Source organism: Anguilla anguilla, chromosome 11 (assembly GCF_013347855.1).
Source record: "Anguilla anguilla isolate fAngAng1 chromosome 11, fAngAng1.pri, whole genome shotgun sequence".
Lineage (NCBI taxonomy): Eukaryota > Metazoa > Chordata > Actinopteri > Anguilliformes > Anguillidae > Anguilla > Anguilla anguilla.
In genome coordinates, this window is record NC_049211.1 from 1,869,020 (window position 1) to 1,895,833 (window position 26,814).

Here is a 26,814-nt window from a genome sequence, read left to right on the forward strand (position 1 = left end):
CCTCTCCATGGCAACCATTCCGTAGGGTTTGTGTTTATTTTATTTTTTTATTGATCTATCTATTTTTATTATATTGTACCTTTGATACAAAACAGGAATAGAATAAAAACAAAATGGAGCAGGGTTGTTCCATACAAGAGTTTAAGCCCCCCCCCCCCCCCCCCACAATAAAACAGAGTAATCAAACATAGATAAAATAAAGCAATAAAAAGAGGATTAGAAATAAATAAAATCAAACAAAGCTCAATTGAAGGCGACGTCTTCCGCCCTTTGTTTGTCGCCCCCCTGAGACGGATGGTCTCCAAGGCGACCGCCCCTGTGCACAGGAACAGCTCGAGTTTCCCTGACTTCATAAAAATGTAAAATGTACAAATATCCTGCCTGGGTTTAATTATTTATCATCAGTCATCGTTATTTATTCTGACGGGGTAAGTTTCCTTTGCTGGTTAAAAGCTTTCAGAATACTGTGTAAATGATATTTAATTAGGGTTTGTGATCCTGTACTGATACTGTAGATAATCTGGCAGGAATTTATGATTTTTTAAAATCAATAATAAATGTTTTCTTTATTTTGTAGTAATCCCAGCATGTTAGAATGGGTAATTGTACTTCTGAAGCTGTTGCTACGCTACCTTCCCCCTTCGCCCCCACCCATCAGCAACGGTGAAGCTGATAGGTGTGCAACACTCCAGTGTGCTTGACTCTGCACCAATCATCAATCATGGTCTTCCGCAGCTGAACTGGTAACCTGTGTCCCCCCTAGCCAAGGCCAAACTTGTGTCTGTCCCTCAAGGTGAGTGAGCGCTTTTACTGCAAGACAACATTTTAAACAGGGTTCCACCTTAATACATTTCCTGTACCATTAACAGGCAGCAGGCATGTTGGTCTATGTAATCTAGGTACACTCCAGCCACAGGTGTGGTATAGGCTAGTCCTGCCATTGCCCTTGGCCCTCGGCAGGCGCTGCACTGTGGCTGCCGACTGCTCCTATGTAGCTAGGATGGGTCAAATGAGGACAGATTACCTCATGGGGTTCAATAAAGTGTACCTATCTCTATCTCCAAATTAGTAAGTATTGCAGCCGTTTAGCGATCTAAAATGAGCATGTGTCACAGTGAATAGCTTATGTTCAAAAACCTGTTTGGCAGAGAGGAAAGCTGTGCAGCGCGAGCCCTGTGGGATGCATGCCATTAGCGCGGTTAGCGAAGCTGTTAGCTTAGCCCCCAGACTACAGTCAGCCGACAGCCGTGACATCTGCCATATCTGCAGCGCGTGTTCATCTCACGCGGCTCAGAAACGGGCGTGGAGCCGCGTGTGGGAGAATGCCGCAGAAACCACCGCCGATTGCGTCCGCACACAATTTTACAGAATCGAGAATCGCTACTGTCATTAAAAAATATCATTAAAAAAAGAGAACGTCTCTCTCCAAGCCCCTGTAAAAGGGCGGAAGTGCGGTGTGTTTTTAAGACGAGCGGATGGTTCTACCTCTCTCTCGTACGTCACACACACACAGCCGGTAGCCCGCTATTGACACACACACACCCTGAGAAAGCAGCCAGCCCCACGCGCCACCATCGCCGTCATAAATACCGTTAAATACTCCGTCCACTGCATTCCCTCTCCATTAACTGCTGCTCTGCCACGTCTCTGCTGGCAGGTGATGGCCACAAGAAAGAAATGCACAGAATAAAGGGCTTTTTAAAGCAGAAATACAGACCAAATGATTAAATGGAAATAACTGAAGTCTCTCTTCTCTTTCTCTCTGTCTCTCTATCTGTCTCACTCTCTCTCTTGCTCTCTCCCCATCTCTGTCTCTCTCAAATGTACGATATGAAGGACTGGTTGTGGAGAGCTAGAAATAATTTTGGAAACTTCCAAAGGCTCCGTTGTATCCATCTGTGGAAAGGAATGGCTGTCTGATGAGGAAACCAGAGAGCAGAACTGTACTGTCGCTGTTACACATTCACAGTTTGCTTTTCCCAGTATGTCGGAAGCACAGAAACATATTGACTGGTGAAGCTCAGTTAGGACAGTGTGTGTGTGTGTGTGTGCGTGTGTGTGTGCAAGTGTGTGAGTATGAGTGTGTGTGTGCATGCATGTGTACGTGTGTAAGTGCGGGTGTGTGTACGTGCATGCGTGTGCGTGCATGTATCTGTGTGTATGTTTGCGCATACGCGCGTGTGTGTATATGTGCGTGTGCCCATGTGTGCGTGTATATATGCGTGTGTGCCCATATGCGTGTACGCGCGGGTGTGTGTGTGTGTGTGTGTGTGCGTATGCATGCACGCGTGTGTGTGTGTGTCTATGTGCATGCATGCGTGTGTGTGAGTGTACGTGTGTGTGTGTGTGTGTGTGTGTGTCTATGTGCATGCATGCGTGTGTGTGAGTGTACGTGTGTGTGTACGTATGTGTGTGTGAGTGTACGTGTGTGTGTGTGTGTACGTATGCGTGTGTGAGTGTACGTGTGTGTGTGAGTGTACGTGTGTGTGTGTGTACGTATGCGTGTGTGAGTGTACGTGTGTGTGTGTACGTATGCGTGTGTGAGTGCACGCGTGTGTGAGTGTGTGTGTGTGTGTGTACGTGTGTGTGTGTGCGCGTATGCGTGTACGCGCGGGTGTGTGTGTGTGTGCGTATGCATGCACGCGTGTGTGAGTGTACGTGTGTGTGTGTACGTATGCGTGTGTGAGTGTGTGTGTGTGTACATATGCGCGCTCAGGCTCGTACCATCTGGGCGCGCAGGTACATCTGCGCCTGACTGGCGGTGAGGGTGGGGCTGGAGGCGTTTCCCAGGAGCACGGCCTGCTGGGTAATCCCTGCGGGGGCGGAGCTAACGCTCTGAGCTCGACTGATTAGCTGAGCGGCCGCAGGAGAGGCAGCCAGATTAATCTGGGAGGAAGATGAGGATGAGGAAGAGAAGGGATGTGATCATTACCTCCTACAGGGGAGCATCACATATAAAACAAACTAATCCTCCCCTACAGGCAGCACTAACTATTAAACTGACAATCTATTCAGTACACACACAGCGCATTATTATTGTGTTCATTATTTTTTAAATAGCATTCATATCCACCAGGATATGTGACCCCAGTCATCGGCCTGGCTGTTTTTTTAATTATTGCAGATGTCCGACTAATGAAAGGGAAACAACAGCTGAGGATATCTGAAAAAAAAATCTACAATCCAAGAACATTTGGGAACTATATATGCATACATACACACAGAGTATTAGATTCCGTTGCATTTCACTTTGATGCTGTTATCCAGAGCACACAGGTGATTTAGCCAAGAAGCTGCACAGCAGTGTAATAACATTAATAATATATAAGTATAATAACTGTGAAATAGCCTGTGGAAGAGACTCACGGTGGTTTGAGTCGTGGATCCCGTTTGCTGGGTTGAGGTTCCATTCTGGGTGGAGTTCTGCCGACCCGCTGCGAGACTGGCCTTTTTTTTGGGGGGGGGGGGGGGGGGTGAGAGAGGAGATTGAGCAGTCAAACGCACGGGTCATTAATCCCAGTCCCCACATAGAGGAGGCGGTCTGGTCAGAGAGGAGAACACTGGTCTTCCCCCAGAGTACACGCAAACTGACCCCCAGGGAAACAAGACAGCTCCTCCAGGATTCATTCAGCTTCTCAGAGTTAATTGAACAATTCATAAAGATAATTAAATTCTGCATAGAGTTCATTCAGTCCTGCTTAATTCAAATCCACTTTAGCTATTGATGTTTATATTTTTAATGGGAAGTATACACATCCCTGAAATCCACCAAAAAGTTAAAACGTTCCAGATTTTAATGTTCCTGTACTATTTTTATATTGGAGGGAAATGCAGCCTACTTTACATAAAACCAAGATGCGCCACGAAAAAGAGAGAAACTTCATTCACTGTTTCTACGGACATGCGCGTAAAACCAACATTAAAAGTGACTCTGCATGTTTTATTCTGCATGTATGTCTTACTCTGTTTTCTTTTCATTCCCTGGCGAATTTTAGCTGACTGGAAGCCCGTAACTGCTGTGATCGCGTTGCGTTTATCATGTTCTCCGGGGCACACTCTGGCGTCAGTTCGGCGCACGCGCTCAGCTCGAGTCTGTTCGCCGCGAAAGAGGAGAAGCGCGCCAAACCGCCGCTCCCCGAGGGGGTCTGGCGCGAGACTTCCATCCGCGCCGGCGGCTGCGCGGAGCTCGATCGGCGCGGGCAGGGGATGAAAGGCGCGACCGTGTTTACGGAGAGGACGTGATTGAAGACAGGCCCGCGGGGAAGAACGGCGGCGCCTGGGCTCAACGTCGAATTCACTGAGAGACGGCAATGATGTCAGCGCCAGGAATAGCGGGCGACATTACATCACGTTTGTAGGCACAATGGTTTGTATTTATACTATTTAATTATGCTTATCATGTTTTATATATATTTGATTCTTTTGTCCTTCGGTCAAAGTTCATTCTGGTAAGTGCTTGTACTAAATTTAGAGTTTACTTATTGTCTTATTTGTTTAATCCATGCAGTGTGGCACAATTGATGCTTGTTGAGACAAGAAAATTAAGCGCTGCACAGGTCACGCGTCAGACCCTTGAGAGATTCAGAGTTATAGAAAGTGCAGAAAGTCACTGAAGAATAATGATTTCCTCTCTCATCCATCCGTTCAGCCCTGCCAGCCGAGCCCAGGGCCCTTCCCACAGGCCACGCAGGGCCTGGTCTCCCTCCATCTGTCAGACGCCCCACAGCCCTCCAGGTACTGAGGCGTTCATCACTGTCGCTGGGCAGGAAATGGTGGGGGGGGGGGGGGGGGGGGGGGGGGGGGGGGGGGGGGGGGGGGGGGGGGGGGGGGGGGGGGGGGGGGGGGGGGGGGGGGGGGTCTGGGAAATGCCTCTCCTCTGCTTTTGGGGGGGGGGGAGGGAGTCTAAAGGGGTTAAACTCCAGCGGAGGAAAACATGGCAGCTGAAAGTGTAAAAAGTTTTTTTTTTCCCCTCCTGCTGTTCTGTCTTGCATGTTTAACCTGTGTATAATATTTTAAAATGCTAAGGAGCGTGTTTTTTTCCTTCTGTTTTTATCATTATATAATGAATTTCATCGTTAATTAATTGGCAACCTAGGGCATTTTGATAATTCAGAAAGAAGCTTTCTGCAGACCCACCGTGACAAAACATGAAATCCCTTCTTCTTCTAATTCTTCTTTCTCCAGGAAGGTTGCATGTAAAATCTTAAATCTCTCACATCTAAGGCAGGAAGAATTTAGCCCGTAAAGTTTCTGACAGGTGGGCAGAACATTATTCAGCGATTCGCTGAGCTTAAAGAGCTCGCGTTCCCGTAGGGTGGAGGTCGATAGCTCCATCAAAGATCAGAAAACGCAAAAAAAAGAAAAACTACTCCAGGAAAATGCCAGGGCAGAGGTGAGCAAACCCAGAAAATCCCCATCAAAGACTGAATTACAGTGAGACTGCTCTGCACACAGAGCACGTATGTGTGGAGCATGGAGCCGACATTTCAAAATTAATAATCAGCGTCTGCATGTGTCTCTGTGTGTCTGCAGCGTCTGCGTGCGTCTGTGTGTGTCTGCAGCGTCTGCGTGGGTCTGTGTGTGTCTGCAGCGTCTGCGTGCGTCTGTGTGTGTCTGTGTGTGTCTGTGTGTGTCTGCAGCGTCTGCGTGTGTCTGAGTGTGTCTGTGTGCGTCTGCGTGTGTCTGCAGCGTCTGCGTGTGTCTGTGTCTGTCTGTGTGTGTCTGCAGCGTCTGCGTGTGTCTGCAGCGTCTGCATGTGTCTGAGTGTGTCTGCAGCGTCTGCAGTGTCTGTGTGTGTCTGCAGCGTCTGCAGTGTCTGTGTGTGTCTGCAGCGTCTGCGTGCGTCTGCATGGGTCTGCGTGTGTCTGTGTGTGTCTGCAGCGTCTGCGTGTGTCTGTGTGCGTCTGCGTATGTCTGCGTGTGTCTGCAGCGTCTGCGTGTGTCTGCGTATGTCTGCGCATGTCTGCGTGTGTCTGCGCTCACCTGCTGCACGGCGGCCAGGCTCTGTAGCTGTGCGCTGCTGAGCTGCTGCTGCTGCAGGGCTGCGGTCTGCAGCATGAGGTGCTGCTGCTGCGCTGCGTACATCTGCTGCAGATACTGCGCAGCCGTGCTGGGCTGCCTGTGCAGGGCCTGCTGGATCACCTGCGCACACACACACACACACACACATTTGTAATCCAAAAGAGGCACTGAAATCACATGCTTGTGGAACATTTTACTACAGCAGAAAGTAGTAGTGTGACTTTGGGGTCAGCCCTGTCAATCACACAAGCTCCGCCCCCCAGCCCTGGATGCAGCAGAAAGGGGTGTGGTCTGACATCTGGGGTCTGCCCTGTCAATCACACCAGCTCCGCCCCATAGCTGTGGATGCAGCTGAAAGGGGCGTGGTCTGACATCTGGGGTCAGCCCACTATCACACAAGCTCCGCCTGACAGCTGACCACATTCCCCCTTTCTGCCCAGGCCTGGGGGGGGGCTGCCCTGAACCCCCCCACTGTGCCCCCCTCCCACTGCACACCCCCCCCCCCCCCCCCCACCTGCATTCACCCCCAGCACACAATAGAGTCAGGAAGGCAGAGACCCCCAAACCTGTGGACTGACGCCTGTCATGAGACATTGTGATTGGGTGGGGTGGGGGGGCAGATTCTAGTCAGTGAACTCTAACCTTAAAAACAGCAAGACACATTTGTGTGTGTGTGCATAATTGTGTATGTGTGCATGCACACACAAGCACACACACACACGCACACACACATACCCATACATTTTGGTTTGTGTTATAAACCTACACACAGATTGTAGAAATCAAGACTGCATAAGACCCCTATAAAAAGTGCCCTTACTCTGTCAAAAATTCCCAGTCATGTTCCACTGTCAGTCCCCCTGTGTCAGGAGTGTGTGTCAGTCCAGCCAGTTACTCAGCTACTTCCCTCTCTTATCCATTTTTACTTTTTAAACTTTTTCACAATTAACATTTTTAGGAAATACTTCAGGAATTTACAGCACGAACGTTCCTCTCAGCTGTAACCGAGATACTGAGATGCATTTCTGAGTGCGCTGATCTCCAGACTTACTGTAGTCTACCGCAGGTCCGCAATGAGAGCACATCCGACAGATCGAAGGGAAAGCAGACCTGAGAGGGGTGCAGGTGAAGAAGAGGAGAGCCGGTGACTCCGGACGCGGGGTGTCCCAGGACTGCCAGGCGCTTGGGGCGCGCAGGGGGGGGGGGGTAAGTCCGTGTGCGTGTGTCTGGTTCGTCCGCCCTCTCTCTGGGTTAGCCCACGAGCACACGCGTGTTTCTCACAGCACCGGCGGCAGCCCGTTTCTTAAAAGAACCTTCTTCCCACACCCTGCGGCTCCAGCCTCTGGGGCTGGCCACCGAATGCCGGATAGGGTGCCCTCCCCTCTCAGCCAATGGCTGCGGTCCGAGTCTGGAACGGTTCCGCTCAGGCCCCGCCCACTCCTCCTTAAAGAGGCGGGGTTTTCCGCCAGAGAGATGTCTCTATTTCTCGGTTTGACAGACGGCCTCTGTGCGGTTACCAGGCAACGGGGGTAGGAAGAAGGTTGACCTGTGACCCCCCCACAGGGAATGAGTTGCACGGACCCCCCCCTGAACCCCATCTTTCCCTGAAGTCCATCAGAGAGTCTGACATCTCCATTCTATGCCTCCCTTTGAGAATCTGCTGACTGGGAGAGAATTCCACACAGAGGACAATGCTGCTGCTCTGACGTCTGATTGACAGGTCCTTGGTTTCAACTGTGATGTCATCATTATGGCCACGTAATTCAAGCATGAGCAAAAACAGACCAACTATGTGTATTTACACATCTCTGGAAAACATCAAGAAACCACATGAAATTTCCAATTTCAGAGTTTATGGTATGCGTCTGCATAAAATCTAACTTTTGATGAACTGTTGACCACATTTCATTTTAATTCCAAAGCAAAAATATTGTCATTCAGAACATTTATTTGCAGAAAATGACAACTGGTCAAAAGACTAAAGATACACAGTGTTGTTGTACATTGAAAAATGAAAACAAAACAAGCTTATACCCGTAAACAATAAGAAAAATGACAATATCTTCACTTAGGAAGATTTCAACAATCACCATTTGGTGGGGTAATCCAGATTCTTCTTTAAAAAATGTGGCGTGGTCTCTTAAATGTTTTCCAGAGCTGTTAATAACTAAGATCTTGGTTTGTCTTGACACCATAAGACCTGTAGGCATTATTCATCAGTGTATTAGCACATTATTATTTGATTGTTGAACACATGCGGACGGGTTTCCTTAAAGTCCCTGGAACACATGAATGAAATCTGCTGTATCTTGCAGGGTTAGTTTCCTCTTCAGCAGGGCTAGCTCACGCGACTCTGGCAGTCTGGCAGTCGGGCAGCGCTGTAAAATGGCCGCCCTCTGCTCCGCTCTCTCAGAGCGATTAACGGCGGACAGGGATAAACGACTCCGGAGAGGAGAGGTCAAAGGTCAGATGTGTATTTGATGACTCAGAGAGAGGCCGGTGGAGAGTAAAGACTGTCTGTCTGGCAGAGGACTTTAGATTGCTGCCCCGTCTCAGTGTCTCAGCAGCCTAATAACTCCACTCCTGAGGGACGCAGTGTCAGAGTTTTTACTCTTTAAATCTACAGCGAGTTTAAACTGGTCCATCGCACGTATCTGTGATTGCATATATCTGGACAAGAAAAATTTCTATCTCAACTATCTGCCATGAATAACTATTCATCATTTTCAGAGGTGTATTCAAATTACATTTTGCCTCTTTTATTTCCAACTGATAGAATTTATTAAACTTCAGATGAAGAAATTAAAATTCATAATTTAATAATGAATAATTCTCATAATTTTGCTTGCACTGGACAAACTAAGATGGTGAGCACTTTTCTCAGTCTGTCTGTCGAGTAAATCTACCGCTGTCAGATTTTATGTTGATGGTCCGATTCTGCAGTCCTTGTAAGTTATTCCATGCATTTATTTATAAGCTTGCGTGAACACTTCTGGTCGGACTTCTAGTTCTTCGTTTAAACTGGCCGTGTAACCCACATTTCAATCTGACTTGCAGTGGCTGCAGTCTGCCATCAGATGGCAGTAGAACATTGCCTATGTTTCGTGTGCCGCGTTCAGATTAGAAATTCAAAAGTCAAGCGTTCTTAGGGTCTGCATGGCATCAATTTGCCATCCGTTTAATTCAATCTGCAGTTTTTTTTTTAAAGGCAGCTGGTGATGTTTTTGTTTTGTTTCTGTCTTTTTTTTAATGCAGCTCAAGTGAAGCTAAGCTGGCTAGCTCTGCCATGTACCCTGCCTCCAATGAATGGCTGAAGCTAAGGAGGGATGGGTTTGATCAGGCCATGGATACTCAAGTCTGGCCCTTAAGGTAAGTGGTACCGCAGGTGTTCTCTTCCGCCTAATGGTCCAATGACCAATAATGTCCCTGATTGGTCAGAGAATTACCCTCACGGGGTGGGTCAGGTTTAAATCAGATTAGAGGGCAGGAATGAAAACCAGCAGTGCTACTGGCCCCCGAGGGCCAGATTGGAGAATCCCTGCATTAGTACTTGCATGGGAGACCTCCTGGGAAAACCAAGTTTTAAGCCACTTGTGGTGGTGTTGGTAGGCCAGTAGGGGGCACTCTTTACTCCAGACCACTGGTATTTAATCTTGGTCCTGGTCACTCACTGTGTATGCTGGGTTTGTTCCAACCACAAAGTGCAATCCCAGAATTTTAAACAAGCAGTACATTTTTCTTAATTGGGTGCCTTTTTTTGTTTAGAGGGATTGTTTACTGAGAATGTAACCGTGACGACTCGGTGTCCTCGCAATAACACTTTTATTTAGTGTTTTAGTGCCACTACAGCTGTGCTTTTTTCATTCTCATATATCGTTGAATAATTTCTAGGAATATTCAAATCTGCTTATTATTCTGTAAATATGGTAAGAGATACGGGAAGACCAGTCAGGATTAGGAAAGTGAATGACGTGCTGTCAAAAGTTCTGTGTTGTGTCTTGGCAGAAATAAAATTGTCCAGTAGATGGCGCAAAAAACTAAACAAAAAAAAAAGAAATGAAACCCAGTGGCCTTTTGTCTGACACAAATTACTGATTAATCTTATCAGGGAAGATGTATGACTAATTCAGCCTTGCAACAAATAAAATTATATGAACTGCCTACAGGGAGAATATTGCCGAATATTAAACGATATTGACGTTGACAAGACATTTAAAATCTTTTTTTATAATGAAACCGAAAAGTCCTCCTGTGGTGCAGGATCAGCCTGTGACATTGGTCCTGCTGGATCTGCAGGTAATCATGAGACATAGCTCACCTGAGCCTTAGCCCTGCCAGTTTTGTTTAGCTTATTTACGGAGAGAGGACTGCCCTGCGATAGATTGGTGGCCTGTCCAGGCTGTATTCCTGCCTCTCGCCCAATGCATGCTGGGATAGGCTCCAGCATCCCCCGTGACCCTGCCCAGGATAAGCGGGTATAGATAATGGATGGACCCTGCCCAGGATAAGCGGGTATAGATAATGGATGGACCCTGCCATTGGAAATTTGCTCGCACTGAATGTTGTAAATGAAAGAATGTGATGCGTCTGACCAACATTTAACTGGAACGTCTCAGTTCATGAAGCTGCATCAGTAGAAAGACGTGTTTGTGATAAGTTCCCATAAAAACCTGTTTTTGATGAGTCCCCATAAACATCTGTTTGTGTTCAGTCCCCATAAACACCTGTTTGTGGTCAGTCTTCATAAACTCCTGTTAGTGATTAGTCCCTATAAACCTGTTTGTGATCAGTCCCAAAAAGACCGGTTTGGTAATAGTCCCCAAAAGACCGGTTTGGTAATAGTCCCCATACAGACCTGTTTGGTAATAGTCCCCAAAAGACCGGTTTGGTAATAGTCCCCAAAAGACCGGTTTGGTAATAGTCCCCATAGTGACCTGTTTGGTAATAGTCCCCATAATGACCTGTTTGGTAATAGTCCCCATACAGACCTGTTTGGTAATAGTCCCTATAAAGACCTGTTTGGTAATAGTCCCTATAAAGACCGGTTTGGTAATAGTCCCCATAATGACCTGTTTGGTAATAGTCCCCATGAAGACCGGTTTGGTAATAGTCCCCATAAAGACCTGTTTGGTAATAGTCCCCATAAAGACCTGTTTGGTAATAGTCCCCATACAGACCTGTTTGGTAATAGTCCCCATACAGACCTGTTTGGTAATAGTCCCTATAAAGACCTGTTTGGTAATAGCCCCCATAAAGTTTGGTAATAGTCCCCATAAAGACCGGTTTGGTAATAGTCCCCATAAAGACCGGTTTGGTAATAGTCCCCATAAAGACCGGTTTGGTAATAGTCCCCATAAAGACCGGTTTGGTAATAGTCCCCATACAGACCTGTTTGGTAATAGTCCCTATAAAGACCGGTTTGGTAATAGTCCCCATAAAGACCGGTTTGGTAATAGTCCCCATAAAGACCGGTTTGGTAATAGTCCCCATAAAGACCGGTTTGGTAATAGTCCCCATACAGACCTGTTTGGTAATAGTCCCTATAAAGACCGGTTTGGTAATAGTCCCCATAAAGACCGGTTTGGTAATAGTCCCCATACAGACCGGTTTGGTAATAGTCCCCATACAGACCTGTTTGGTAATAGTCCCCATACAGACCGGTTTGGTAATAGTCCTCATAAATGCCAGTGCATCAGTCGGCCATTAACCTCCCCATCTGAGGCCGTCAGAGGAGTGACGATGGCTTTGGGGGCACAGCTGTGATTTTGAGGGGGCAGTTGAGGGGTCCTGCTGTAAGTTTTGGGGCCCGCTGCTCGTTTCTGATGTGAGTACCGTACCTGTACAGTCTGTCGATCGGGGATCCCGCTGTAGACAGATATCTGGGGTACGGTAGGCCTGCCGTTGCTGGTGCTGGTGTTGGGGTTGGGGATGGTGTTGGTGTTGGTGCTGGTGCTGGTGCTGGTGCTGGTGTTGGGGTTGGGGATGGTGTTGGTGCTGGTGTTGGGGTTGGGGTTGGCGTTACCGGAACCCATACTGCTCACTCCACAGGACGCTGAGCTCTGCTCGTTCTCCATAGCACCCCTATATGGGCGGGATGCTCCCGAAAAAACCTGTGGGGGAGAAGAGAGTTGGGTCAAAACTGTCCAAAAGCCTTCCTGGGACCTGCCCCAGCACAGAATGCCAGGATGTCCTCAGAGAACGCACTGGGGCGCACAGGTGGGATGGGCTTCCTGTGCAGGTACGAACACAGGCGTTTATCAGCCTAATTAGGAATCCATTAATCCATCCATCATCCATCCATCCATCCATTATCTGTACCCGCTTATTCTTGGGTAGGGTCGCAGGTGGGTGCTGGAGCCTATCCCAGCGTGCATTGGGGCGAGAGGCAGGAATACACCCTGGACAGGTCACCAACCTATCGTGGGGCACACACACCATTTACTCACCATTCACTCACTCACTCATCCTCTTAATTCAGCTCAGTCTTTAATTTAATCTGTTAAAAAAATGTGTTGCTTCTCTTTGTGTAATTTATTACAACACAGCACTACAAGCACAATGGGCCTTTTATCCACCATAGCATGCATAGCTATTTCTGAAATAATGTGGCTTTAGAGGGTGACTAATCCCTTTAAACATGAAAATAACTTAACTAAGAAAAATTAACAGCTAGTTAAAATTCTGGGACAGAAATTCTGGACACCTGGACGGCCATTTTGAGTCGGTCCTGTAGGTCCTGTCAGGTCTCTTGTGTCTTTTGTGGGTCCTCAGGGTCCTCTATTGTATGAATTTTTGTGTGTCGTTTTCCTCCCTTTCCATTTCTGGGGGGTCATGGTGATTAATTCAGGGGGTTCCCAGCGCCCGATTCTCCATGACCAGAGCCCTCCCACCTCCTGACCCTTGACCCCTGACCTCTCTCCCGCCATCTCACAGACCCGCCTCGGGCGGTGAAAGGACACAGACTCGGGTTGCTAACAAATTGCCCGCTCAGAAGCCGTTCGGCGAAACCCAATACAAATTGATCTGTGGGGTCTGAGGCCCAGGGCCGTCGCTTTCGCAATAAAACAGAGAAGAGAAACGCAGAGACGACAAGCGCTACACCAGCGAGCCGCGTTCATCAGCCCTGAAAACGCTCGCCCTACCCTAACCCTAACCCTAACCCTAACCTCCCCCCCCCCATGACCGCACACCGTGGGCTTCTCCCCCCCGAAACAGGGCCCTGGGTGTCCCAAGTTTCAGCGCGCTCCTTCAAAGGCCGAAGGATCGGCTCGTGTTTGAAGGAGCCGATCAGAGGAGACAGACTGAGCACCAGGCGTGGGGACAGGCTGAGCACCAGGCGGGGGGACAGACTGAGCACCAGGCGTGGGGACAGACTGAGCACCAGGCGTGGGGACAGACTGAGCACCAGGCGTGGGGAACAGACTGAGCACCAGGCGGGGGGACAGACTGAGCACCAGGCATGGGGACAGACTGAGCACCAGCCGTGGGGACAGACTGAGCACCAGGCGGGGGGACAGACTGAGCACCAGGCGTGGGGACGGACTGAGCACCAGGCGTGGGGACAGACTGAGCACCAGGCGTGGGCACAGACTGAGCACCAGCCGTGGGGACAGACTGAGCACCAGGCGGGGGGACAGACTGAGCACCAGGCGTGGGGACGGACTGAGCACCAGGCGGGGGGACGTGAAGCATTTTTAAACAAACTGCGAAGCCTCTCTTCCTTCCTGTTTGCCATGGAAACGCATTCCCTCGTCTGAGAGGGAAAAGCATTCAGTGCTACGGTGAGTGTGATTTGGTTGGGCAAGTGGGTGAGACCTAGGGGTTTATCACTAACTGCTCAGCCAATGAAACAACAGAATCACAGAAGTGGGCGTGGCAAAACCCGGAAGTTCAAAGGCTGGTGTACATTCAGGCTGGAAAATCAAGCTTTTTTAAACACCTGAAAACGGACACAGGTGCAGACTCTGCGACCCCCAACCGATGTCAGAATTTGCTTAAATTGCAGGTTATAATGAGGACACCCAGGGCCCCTGCAAACGGCTTTTGTACAGCACAGGTAGACCCCTATACATGTGCCTTTTGTACAGCACAGGTAGACCCCATACATGTGCCTTTTGTTCAGCACAGGTAGACCCCTATACATGTGCCTTTTGTACAGCACAGGTAGACCCCATACATGTGCCTTTTGTACAGCACAGGTAGACCCCATACATGTGCCTTTTGTTCAGTACGGCATGACACGTTACACCCTTATTTATCACACCAAGAACAATTTAATAAGCTCACCTCTCCCAATGTCAGCATAACTTACCTCCTACTTTGGCCTTGAGTCACATCTTAAAAAATAACCGCAGTCTTAAATAATAGATGTACAATATGGCGTACAGTACAGCATAACATGGCAAACGGAATCTGGGACCATTGTGATTATTTGTGGCTAAGAGCCATTATTCACAAATAATCACAATGGTCCCAGATTCCGTGGGGACAGACTGAGCACCAGGCGGGGGGACAGACTGAGCACCAGGCGTGGGGACGGACTGAGCACCAGGCGGGGGGACGTGAAGCATTTTTAAACAAACTGCGAAGCCTCTCTTCCTTCCTGTTTGCCATGGAAACGCATTCCCTCGTCTGAGAGGCGGGGGCGGCGGGCCGCAGTGTTCCGTCTGGTTATGGGCTGGCGGGACGTGTCAGCGACGCGTGTCCGTATTCAGGTGTTTAAAAAAGCTTGATTTTCCAGCCTGAATGTACACCAGCCTTTGAACTTCCGGGTTTTGCCACGCCCACTTCTGTGATTCTGTTGTTTCATTGGCTGAGCAGTTAGTGATAAACCCCTAGGTCTCACCCACTTGCCCAACCAAATCACACTCACCGTAGCACTGAATGCTTTTCTAAACGTGGCACTGCCCCCCCCCCCCCCACAGGGCTGCAGTTTCTGTCGTTATTTCTGCGTTTCAGCACTCAATGCTTAGTTTAAGGTGCTGACTGTTCAAACACACCATGTTTCTGAGGCCTAATTGGCCACTGATTGAAAAAGGGAACCGCAAAAAAAACCCACAAAGACACACACTTGACCTGCGCAGCGCTCCAGAGCTCAGTGCTGCTCAGACCACGCTGGTCTGGGTCCTGCTGAGGTTATACAGGCCAGCCCCAACGCCCCCCCCAAACCCCCCACTCCCCCCCCCCCCTACCCGAGGCAGCTTGCACTTTGACAGGAAGTGTTTCCGAGTCCCGGCCAAGCTGACTCGGCACTCTGTGATGCCGTCACAACAACAACAGCAGCAGTGTGAACAGGAGCAAATGGGGCGGAAGGTGTGGAGGTCTGTTATTTCTGTTATTTCTGTTATTTTCTGTGATCTGCTTTCCTGCAGCAAACACAGAATGAGCCGACCAGGGACCCGTTTCACAAAGCAGTCAACCAGACAAAGTAAAGAGTAAAACCCGCAACCCTCCTAAATCTGGGACATGGACCGATGTAAAAAGAGCTGTTCTGGGTTCTCAGTAATCCTGCTTAATGAAATCCCCCCCCCCCCCACCCACCCCCCCGATCTGACAGTCTGTGAACCGGTTTGGAGAGTTAAACAGGAAAGCACTCAAAGGAACATCAGCAGCTGAGGTCACTGAATTGCATCCTCACCAGATTTGCCATCTGAGGCCGGTATTCAGTCAACATTCATCATTACCTTAAAAGTAAACGCACGTGTCACAAACTTTTTTTTACAAACTCAGTCTGGCAAGTTAACTGATAGCCAAAGGTGAGGAGAACTGTTGACTGAATCCCTGCTGAGCTGCTTCTGCTAGGCTAACGTTAGCTCGCAGTCTGGCTCCCGTGGCAGTGAACTGCAGTTACAGCAAGTTTTAAAAAAAAATGGAATCGCACACGAGGACTCTGTGTCAGCTCTGCGGTGATGTGTGATGTAAACGAGTGGGCTGTCATGTGTGGCTACCTGACGTTTAATTGCTCACAGCTAGGAGAAGGAACCTCTGTGGTTCATGAGAAAGCCTCCATTGATTAAAAAAACTCTTCTCTGTGGCTTCATCATGTCTCTGCTGTACGCTCTGGACCGCGCCCAGGCGGACATTTTCCTGAAGCGTAAAGATTAAAACTTTGAAGAGCAGGGTTTTTGGAATGTTTTTTTTTCTCCAAAAATTCTAAGTCAGTGTTCTAGAACTCTTTCAGCTTTCAGCTGCCAGTAATGATTGTGACATCAGCGTTAGAGTGTTCAGTTAAGAACACTCTGATCTCATGCTTGTGATGTCACACCCAGCTCACAGGGGAAGAAATGAACGCGAGCGGACCTAGCGTGCGGTGCTAGCCTAGCGCACAGCTGGGACAGTGTGGACGAGCATTAACTCTGCGCTGCGTGATTCTCTATTGGACTCAATCCGGCCCCAATCAGGCTCATCAGGCTCAATCAGAAGCTCCAGTCTGTGCCCGTTTCTGCATGCGCTACATACCGCAGGAGCTAAGCTGATGGCAAATTGCCTGGAAAATTTCTGTCCCACCTGGATGGGGGTCCATCAGTGTCCTCAGAACCCACCCCTTCGGACCCCCTTCCGAAAACCAGCACCTGACCCTGGTGTGGACAAATGGCACAACAGCGCAGGAATTACAGTAGATAAACTTTGGCGCTTTCTGAGTCCCGTACTGGGACCCCTTGTGCCCCAGGCCCCCGGGCCTTCCCCCCCCGCGTGCGTTCACAGCTGCCGCGTCCGTCTCGTGCCCTGCCGGAAGGTTCCGAGAGCTCGGGGGTCACATGACTGATGTGGAGCGTGTCCCCCTTGCGCCCCTTTAAACTGCAGGGGCAGCACGCCCCAAATCTGGCCGACGGCCGCGCGCGATTACGCATCAGAGTTTTTGTGTCACAGCTCTCATGATGATATCAGGAACTATAATATGAATTCCATCCTGTCTCTATCACCTACCCTGCTAACCTTTATATTATTGTTATTTATCGCCCCCCGGGGCCCCTGGGAAGCTTCCTGGATGAGCTAGACACCTTGCTCAGCTCCTTCCCTGAGGACGGCACCCCGCTGATCCTCCTTGGAGATTTTAACATCCACCTAGAAGCCTCCCAGTCTGCTGCCTTCCTACCACTACTTCACTCCTTTGACCTCTCCCTACAACACTCTCCTCCAACCCACAAGGCAGGCAACCTCCTAGACCTGATCTTCCTGAGGACCTGCTCCAGCTCCAATCTTACGGTTACCCCCCTGCATACGTCTGACCATCATTTCATCTCCTTCTCCCTCCCCCTCTCTCCACACCCTCCCTCTCCCCCTCCCATCCCCACTGTCACTGTCCGCCGTAACCTCCGCTCCCTATCACCCTCTTCTCTTGCTCACAGAGTGACTGCCTCCCTCCCCACTCTTCAATCATTCTCCAAGCTCCCCACTAACTCTGCATCCTCCACCCTGACGTCATCTCTCTCCTCAGCACTCGACTCGCTATGCCCCTTCGTCCCTAGGCCAGCACGTTCATCCCCTCCCAGTCCATGGATGTCTGACATCCTGCGCACCTCCAGGGCCACCCTCCGCGCTGCTGAGAGGAAGTGGGCCAAATCCAGGGACCCATCTGACCTCTCAGCCTATCAGTCTCTCCTGAAAGAGTTCTCCTCTTCTATCACTGCCGCTAAGGCAAAATTCTACCAAACCAAAATTCATAACTCCATTTCTAACCCTCGTCAACTTTTCTCTATTTTCTCTTCTCTCCTCAGCGTGCCACCTCCTCCACCCCAGTCTTCCTTCACTGCAGATGACTTTGCAGCATTCTTTGACGAAAAGATTGCAGACATCCGCACCTCCTTTGCCCCCTCTGCGTCCTCCGCCCCCTCTGCGTCCTCCGCCCCCTCTGCGTCCTCCGCCCCCTCTGCGTCCTCCGCCCCCTGTTTCTCCACATTTTCTCTCCTCTCAGACACTGAAGTCTCCCAGCTTCTGCTCACCCACCACCCTACCACCTGCGCCCTCGACCCTATCCCCTCATCTCTCCTTCAAGCAATCACACCAGACATCCTCCCTTTTGTCGCCTCCCTCGTGAACTCATCCCTATCTTCTGGATGTTTCCCCTCATCCTTCAAAAAGGCCCACATCACCCCGCTGCTGAAGAAATCCACACTAGATCCTTCAGTCATTCAGAACTACCGCCCGGTATCTCTCCTCCCTTTCCTATCCAAAACACTGGAACGTGCTGCATCTAACCAGCTCTCTGGTTTCTTCTCTGAGAACAACCTGCTTGATCCCCACCAGTCTGGCTTCAGGCCTGGCCACTCGACTGAGACTGCACTCCTCTCGGTCAGTGAGTCACTCCATGCCGCACGAGCAGCCTCCCTCTCCTCTGTCCTGATTCTCCTAGACCTCTCCGCTGCATTTGACACTGTGGACCACTCTACCCTCCTGTCCTCCCTGGCAGCATCAGGGATCCGCGGCACAGTCCTTGACTGGATTGAGTCCTACCTCTCTGACCGCTCCTTCCAGGTTGCCTGGGCGGGTAAGGTATCACCACCCCGTCCCCTCACTACCGGAGTTCCCCAGGGCTCAGTCCTTGGTCCCCTTCTCTTCTCCATGTACACCAGATCCCTTGGCCCTGTAATATCTGCCCATGGCCTGTCCTATCATTCCTATGCCGACGACACGCAACTCTTTCTCTCCTTCTCCCCATCGGACACACAGGTCCCTGCCCGCATCTCCGCTTGCCTGAGGGACATACAGAGCTGGATGGACAATCACCACCTGAAGCTCAACCCGGGAAAGACGGAGCTAATCTTTATTCCTGCTCTATCCTCTCCCCTCCTCGACTTTTCCATTTCCTTAGGGGACACCGTAGTGACATCATCACCCTGCGCCAAGAATCTCGGAGTGATGATGGACAACAGGCTGTCCCTCTCCAACAACATTGCAGCAGTAACCCGGGCATGCAGATTTTTCCTATATAACATCCGCAGAATCCGCCCCTTTCTCACCACCTACTCAACCCAGCTCCTGGTCCAAGCAATGGTTCTATCCCGCCTGGACTACTGCAACTCTCTTCTGGCTGGACTACCGGCATCTGCCACCAGACCCCTGCAGCTCATCCAGAATGCTGCGGCTCGTCTGGTCTTCAACCTCCCCAGACACTCCCACGTAACTCCCCTGCTCACTACCCTCCACTGGCTGCCTGTTATAGCTCGCATCAAATTCAAAACATTGGTTCTGGCATACCAGACAGTCAAGGGATCAGCCCCAGCATACCTTCACAAGATTTTCAAACCCTACATGCCAGCCAGATCCCTCCGTTCTGCTACCTCAGGACGCCTAGCACCTCCCCCTCTTCGCACCTGCACTTCCAGAACACGTCTCCTGTCTGTTCTGGCCCCACGATGGTGGAATGACCTCCCTGTGGAGGTCAGAACAGCTGAGACTGTGAACAATTTCAAACGACGACTGAAGACCCACCTCTTCAGGCTGCACCTCTCCCCATCCCTCCTTTCCCCCCCTGTAAATGACTAAACTTAGGGGTGTAACTAGGCAGCTGTTTAATAGGTGACTTAGTTGATGCGCCAGTCTTAACGACTACTTGTATTTGTATTTTTATTTATTTTTATTTTTCCATAGATTGCGTTGTTGCCGTTCTCGTTGTTAGTGTTAATCAGTTTAACCACCAGGGTCCAAGTTGAACTATGCGGTTGTTCCCTGTACTTGGACCGGTACTTCTCTCTAGGGGTTTCGTCATACTTGTTCCTGGTTATGGTTATACACTTTGTTGTACGTCGCTCTGGATAAGAGCGTCTGCCAAATGCCTGTAATGTAATGTAATGTAATAATATAGTTTAGAGGAATAACATGTCCTACATTTTCCCATAAAAACCAAAGAGGGGGTCCACCAATCACAGAGTATGTTGGGAACAGCAAACGGAACAACCCAGGCGGTGATTGGTGGATACCTTCTGGCTATACTTATCTTCGGAGATAAAAGGATACATGGCAGTATAACCAGAAAGTGTCCACCAATCATTGCTGGTGTTGTTAAGCTTATTGTTACCATTGTAGTCCGTGATTGGTGGAGCTTCTCTCTGGTTTCTGTGCTAGAGGGAAGACATGTCATTCCTGTCCTTGTTTTATGACCATAGCTGTGAAGAGGGGTGCATTCTGCAGCAGAGTGAAGTCACAGGGGGATTGTGTATCTTTGACAGATCACAGGATTCCTGCAGGTCCAAGGTGTGCTGCATGGCATTGTTCTTTTTAAGGTTTTTAAAACAAGAAGCACCAGAGTGTGATTTCAGGATTCAAGATACCTGAACTCGAAAATACATTCTGTGGTTTTCACCCCCAAACTCACCAAAGGAACAGCCTATACTCTCTGCTGTTAAGGGTTATGTTTTTATTTCAGCTCTACTCCTTACAAGGAAGTTTTTCCCATTTTTAGTGTATGGAAGTTAATCAGAACAACAAAAATAAGACCACACGGGCCAGAAAACAGCTAAAAAGCTAAGACTAATTAATTTACCAGAACACCAAAAAGTTTATTTCTTAATACACTAGCTCCAAACCCTTGGAGTTTCATAGCAGACGTTTAATACACTTGATCCTTTGACCAACACATTCTCTTATTAATAAAGGGAAAACAAACCAGATATTGAAGATAAATTACACATGGTAAATATACCTGTATATGACAATAATACACATTATGACAACATGCAGAGCGCTGACTATTTCTGCCCGACAAATAGCACGTTCCAGCCATAATGCCCACTACCGCACTATTACAAGCACAGTAGCATAACTCAGGACAGAACCGCTTGTTGACTAACACCATTAGTTGCATTCAACGACAGAACACGCTGACATCACAGAACACGCTGACATCACAGAACACGCCGACATCACAGAACACGCTGACATCAAAGAACACGCTGACATCACAGTGCTTCTGTCCCACAGTACTCAAAGCTCAGACAGGGCCCTTTAAATGACCACATGGTACGTTTAGCACATTGAACAAGCATGTCACATCTAGCTGTCATTTCAAAATGAACACTTCAGTTCCGTCATGTGTTCACTTGTGTGTTGCACTGTGAAGATGCAATGTCACTTATCAGCTTCAATCTGTCCAGGGACTATGGATAAAAATGAATGTGAATGTGAAATGCAATGACTGAAATGATCAGCATGTACTTTCCCTGTAAAATAGATTTCATAAATGAATGAACACACAAATAAATAAATGAATAAATAAATGGGTGGCGTGTACTCACTGAGGCTCGACCGAGGCCTGTTCTGTCCTCTGACCGTGTGCTGATGTCTCTCTCTCTCTATCTCCCCCTCTTTCTCTCTCTCTCTATCTCTCCCTCTCTCTATCGCTCCCTCTATCTCTCTCTCTCTCTCCCCCTCTCTATCTCTCTATCTCTCTCTCGCTCTGTCTCTCTCTATCTCTCCCTCTCTCTCTATCTCTCTCTCTCCCCCTCTCTCCCTCTCTCTCTCTATCTCTCTCTCTCTCCCTCTCTCTCTCTATCTCCCCCTCTTTCTCTCTCTCTCTATCTCTCCCTCTCTCTCAGGAAACGCACGCCGTAATGTTCGAGGTCCCGGAGAAAAACGCCTCTCCTCGTCCTACTCCTGGGGCTTTGACTCCGCCCACTACAAAAGACCAGGGGGCAGTGGTGCTCGTTAAATAAACACACTTCAAAGGATCCCCTCACCCCCCCCCCCATCCCCTTCAGATACTTCCTCAGAGTGGGCGGGGGGGGGGGCTAGCCCAAACTGCCTTGATCCACCCGTCATCTCAGCTGCAACACCAAAAGACCTGCCAAATGGGGCTCTGCTGAGAATCAACTGATGTGTGAGGGAGGCGTACACCTGCCACATAGTGTCCTGAACACACGAATTGGACCTGAATACACTGAAGCACACACTTCCATCTCCCCCTTTTTTCTCTCTGTCTCTTTCTCCCTGTCTTTCTCTCTCTCCCCCTCTGTGTCTCTCCCACTCCCTCTTCCTCTCCCTTGCTCTCCTGTCTCACCCTCCCTTATTCTCTCTCAATCCCCTCTCTCTCTGTCTCTCCCTTTCCCTCTCTTTCTCTCTCTCACTCCCTTTCTTTCCCTATCCCTCTCTCTTTACCCGTTTTTCTTTGCTTTCCTGTTTCTCCATCTCTTTCTCCCTCTCTTTCCCTCTCTGTCTCTCTTTCTCTCCCTTATTACTGTTCTTCTCATTTCTCTTTTCTCTCCAGATCTTCCCTCCATTTTTTCTGAGATCTCTCCCCCCCCCACCCCCCCCCCCCCACCCCCCCCCCCCGCTGTCGGTGTGCATTATCTCACTCAATTGGCCACTTCCTGTCTGTCAGGCACCGCCCTGCTGCAGTTCAACCACCCACAAAGCCTGCTGCCCCACCCCCCCCCACCCCCACCCCCACCAAACCCCCCCACCCCACTCCCAGCTCCAACCGCACATCTCTATCCACTACAGACATTACACACACCTCAGGTTGAAAAAAGAGGTGTGTACTTGATTGGACCTCCGAGAACCATGTGACGTGCAAGCGTCCCAGAAAATGTGTTGATGAAGTGAAACCTTACCCAACCAAAGCAAACCTAATACTATGGTGTGTATTCACTTAAGGGGCAGACCGTCCATTTACGCAGATCAGTGTTTACTGAGGCAGTTCAGGATAAGTGCCTGGCTTAACGGGACACACCAGCGCTGACCACACACATAGCTCCTCTCCTGTTCCACACACATAGCTGTGCTCCTCTCTCCTGTTCCACACACATAGCTCCTCTCTCCTGTTCCACACACATAGCTCCTCTCTCCTGTTCCACACACACAGCTCCTCTCTCCTGTTCCACACACACAGCTCCTCTCTCCTGTTCCACACACACCTCCTCTCTCCTGTTCCACACACACAGCTCCTCTCTCCTGTTCCACACACATAATTCCTCTCTCCTGTTCCACACACAGCTCCTCTCTCCTGTTCCACACACATAATTCCTCTCTCCTGTTCCACACACACAGCTCCTCTCTCCTGTTCCACACACATAGCTTCTCTCTCCTGTTCCACACACAGCTGTGCTCCTCTCTCCTGTTCCACACACATAGCTCCTCTCTCCTGTTCCACACACACAGCTGTGCTCCTCTCTCCTGTTCCACACACATAGCTCCTCTCTCCTGTTCCACACACACAGTTGTGCTCCTCTCTCCTGTTCCACACACATAGCTGTGCTCCTCTCCCCTGTTCCACACACATAGCTCCTCTCTCCTGTTCCACACACATAGCTGTGCTCCTCTCTCCTGTTCCACACACATAGCTGTGCTCCTCTCTCCTGTTCCACACACATAGCTCCTCTCTCCTGTTCCACACACATAGCTGTGCACCTCTCTCCTGTGCCACACACATAGCTGTGCCCTTCTCTCCTGTTCCACACACATAACTCCTCTCTTCTCTCCTGTTCCACACACGTAGCTCCTCTCTTCTCACCTGTTCCACACACATAGCTACGCTCCTCTCTGGTGTGTGAGTCTGTGCACTTGCTTCACCCTATCACCTCTCTGCAGGAGGGTGTATAGCCATCACAGCTTACTTACAGTACACTACAATTACCATAATTATTATCTGCAACAAATATATTTTTGCAGTAACCTTGTTGTTATTCTCTCCCTGATTTGGAACGCTCTATCATAATTGTAGACCATTTTCATACCCGCAGAAGTGTCTGTGCACAGCGGAGGGCAGCCGTTGTGTGTACGTGCTCTGAGACGCGATTGGCTAGCCCCTGGCTCGCTACACTGCAGGAGCTCAGATGCAAACATGCTGCAGGTACCTGACCGACCAGAGGTGTCGCTATTGAGCACTGAGGCAAGGAACCAGCATGCCTACTGAAACCCTCCCTCCCGAAGCAGCCCTTTCATTGCATTAGTGTAGCAGTCTCTCTTATCCAGAGTGATTTACAGTGACACAGAAGGTCCCACCTGAGTTATGTGAGCCCCACAGAGCCATACCTGACTAACAATGTTCCTAAACCAGCCTGTGCATGGGAAACATCACCAAACCACTGACCGTAAGTTTATTTATGCCAATCTTCAACCATGGTACAAAGCATGAATTCATGTAGCTAACATCCACATAAAGCATTAGAGCTCATTTTAAAACGTACCTAAAGTAAATACAAGGTGAATTCTTGAATTCCATCTGAAGATGGTTCAAAGAATGCCTCAGAATATTTTGCTATAATTCATAACAATACGGATCAATTTTTTCATGTTGTATTGATTGGATTGGATTGTTTTCCTTTCAACCAATACATCAACCCAGATCAGTTTATTGTTTCACCCCCACTGTTTTCCTGGTCTGTGCTGATCATGCAGGTCTTGACTGGGCCCCTGATTCTGTGTGTGTGGTGCTGGGAAAATTCAGGCAGAAATCAGTGAAGACGGAGCGGGCACCTGAAACATGGACTGCATGTTCAAGATTGTCGGTTCAAGTGAGGTACTTGAATCTGAATCACTTCACTAAATGCCTGCCTGTATAAATAGATTAAGAATTTTAAGTACTCTCGATAAGTGTGGAAGCCAAATGGTGAAATAGTGAAGTAAGCTTGGAAGTACTTTTAAAGTTGGCATAGTTCTAGTTCAAGAAAGCTTAAGTACGCTATTTTTTCCTCATGGTTCTGGAGGTTGAGAGGATGCCGCAGCAGAAATGAAACGAAGCTGAAGAAAAGGAGTCACTGCGATGATGTACACGCATACGCAGCTTCGCATTCAGACACGCAGGTTATGGGCTAAAAATAGCACCCAATTAAAACAGCAAGCAGCCGTTTCCTTCACTGAGCTCTCGTTGATTTCTCCCCTCTAATTAGCCAGCCCAGCATCTCCAGCAGGAGCCACAGACCTCGCGCTCACAGTGATGCTACAGCTGCAGCAGGAGCCACAGACCTCTCTGCGCTCTCAGTGATGCTACAGCTGCAGCAGAAGCCACAGACCTCTCTGCGCTCTCAGTGATGCTACAGCTGCAGCAGGAGCCACAGACCTCTCTGCGCTCTCAGTGATGCTACAGCTGCAGCAGGAGCCACAGACCCTGCACTCTCAGTGATGCTACAGCTGCAGCAGGAGCCACAGACCTCTCTGCGCTCTCAGTGATGCTACAGCTGCAGCAGGAGCCACAGACCTCTCTGCGCTCTCAGTGATGCTACAGCTGCAGCAGGAGCCACAGACCTCTCTGCGCTCTCAGTGATGCTACAGCTGCAGCAGGAGCCACAGACCTCTCTGCGCTCTCAGTGATGCTACAGCTGCAGCAGGAGCCACAGACCCCGCGCTCTCAGTGATGCTACAGCTGCAGCAGGAGCCACAGACCCTGCACTCTCAGTGATGCTACAGCTGCAGCAGGAGCCACAGACCCCGCGCTCTCAGTGATGCTACAGCTCCAGCAGGAGCCACAGACCCCTCTGCGCTCTCAGTGATGCTACAGCTGCAGCAGGAGCCACAGACCTCTCTGCGCTCTCAGTGATGCTACAGCTGCAGCAGGAGCCACAGACCTCTCTGCGCTCTCAGTGATGCTGCAGCTGCAGCAGGAGCCACAGACGTCGCGCTCTCAGTGATGCTACAGTTCCTTTCACTGTGTTGCCGTTGCGTTTGTCAGTGCGTTTTCCGTGGCCTGAACCCAGCTTTAACCCACAACTCCAAAAAGACCCTTTGGTCGATCTAGATTAGAATAGAGTAGAAAAGCGTAGAAATACTTATCTATTAAACATGTTTATTATCATTTTTTTTATTTCTGGTTTATTTAACTAGAGTAGTCACACTGAGATCGACATCTCAGATTCCCACAATGAGTCCTGGAGCCTGCTTGTCTTTGGACATACACTATATACATTTATTTAATTCCTAACTCATTATTGCTCTCTAACCTCAGACATTTCCCCCTGTATCAGCCACCGGGAGGAAGTGTTTTGCCATTTCGCTGATAAATCACCTAAAACTGGCTTATCACAGGTAGATATAGTTCAGGTATCCACACAATGTGCCTCAAAAAAGCGTCACAAAAGTCAAGTATAAATGATATATTTTCTCCTTGAAAATGTAGGCCTTAATTTTTCATTTTTATCTTATCAGAGGAGATTTCTGACAGCCACTGACTTCCTCCATCAGTCACAGAGGCAAATGGACTGCATTTATATAGCGCTTTTATCCAAAGCGCTTTACAATTGATGCCTCTCATCCACCAGAGCAGTTAGGGGTTAGGTGTCTTGCTCAGGGACACTTCGACACGCCAGGGGCAGGGATCGAACCGGCAACCCTCCGACTGCCAGACAACCGCTCTTACCTCCTGAGCTATGTCGGCCCCCCAAGGCCTGTCAGCCATCCCATAATACCCCTGAAACCTGCAATGAGCCCTGCATGCTGTTCAGCATGAGGTCACATGGGCCGATACCGATCACTGATTCGCCGGCAAAAGTCAGCAGCTCACATTAATCTGTATGCAGGTGTCCTAGGCCTGTAATAAGCTTCATATGAGAATATTGGGGGGTGACATGCCCACCCCCTGCCCCCCAAAACCGAAGCGTGTAATGTAATGTAATGTAATGCGTGTGCTTACAGGTGACATCATCAGGCCCTGAATGCGTGTGACAGCAGTGAGGTTATCTTGTGATTACGGAGATATGAGATCCGACTGGGACTTTTCCGTGGTGGGAAACGGCCTGAGAGACGCTGACAGCCTGACAGGCAGCTGTTGAGAGGAATGGCAGTGTTAGCGCTCAGCGCTAGCGAGGAGGATGAAGTGGTGTCAGGAAGGAGGTGCTGGGTAATTAAGACAAAACTGAGCTGCTT

At 49.3% G+C, this 26,814-nt stretch overlaps 1 protein-coding gene and 1 long non-coding RNA gene across 5 annotated transcripts in view; one reads left to right on the plus strand and one right to left on the minus strand.

The window, feature by feature from the left end:
• Positions 1-26,814, minus strand: part of LOC118208442 (polyhomeotic-like protein 2) — a 64,782-nt gene that overhangs the window by 19,184 nt on the left and 18,784 nt on the right. The window contains exons 2-6 of one of the 3 annotated variants that reach the window (XM_035383135.1): positions 11,859-12,131; positions 5,983-6,141; positions 3,367-3,447; positions 2,725-2,886; positions 1,591-1,647 (exon numbers count right to left, since the gene is read on the minus strand). In XM_035383135.1, the coding sequence (XP_035239026.1) occupies positions 1,591-1,647; positions 2,725-2,886; positions 3,367-3,447; positions 5,983-6,141; positions 11,859-12,095 (696 nt within the window). In that variant the 5' untranslated portion in view covers positions 12,096-12,131. Of the gene's footprint in view, positions 1-1,590; positions 1,651-2,724; positions 2,887-3,366; positions 3,448-5,982; positions 6,142-11,858; positions 12,132-26,814 lie in introns of all 3 variants that reach the window. The other 2 variants (XM_035383134.1, XM_035383136.1) reach the window with 2 other exon arrangements.
• LOC118208443 lies at positions 710-26,063 on the plus strand. 2 transcript variants are annotated; one of them, XR_004761566.1, is made up of 10 exons: positions 710-793; positions 3,996-4,366; positions 4,649-4,734; positions 7,078-7,227; positions 9,277-9,390; positions 21,555-21,835; positions 23,697-24,047; positions 24,355-24,475; positions 24,663-24,759; positions 24,846-26,063. It is a non-coding gene; the product is annotated as an uncharacterized LOC118208443 (long non-coding RNA). The 2 variants fall into 2 exon arrangements; XR_004761567.1 differs by having other exon boundaries at positions 7,088-7,227; positions 24,663-26,063.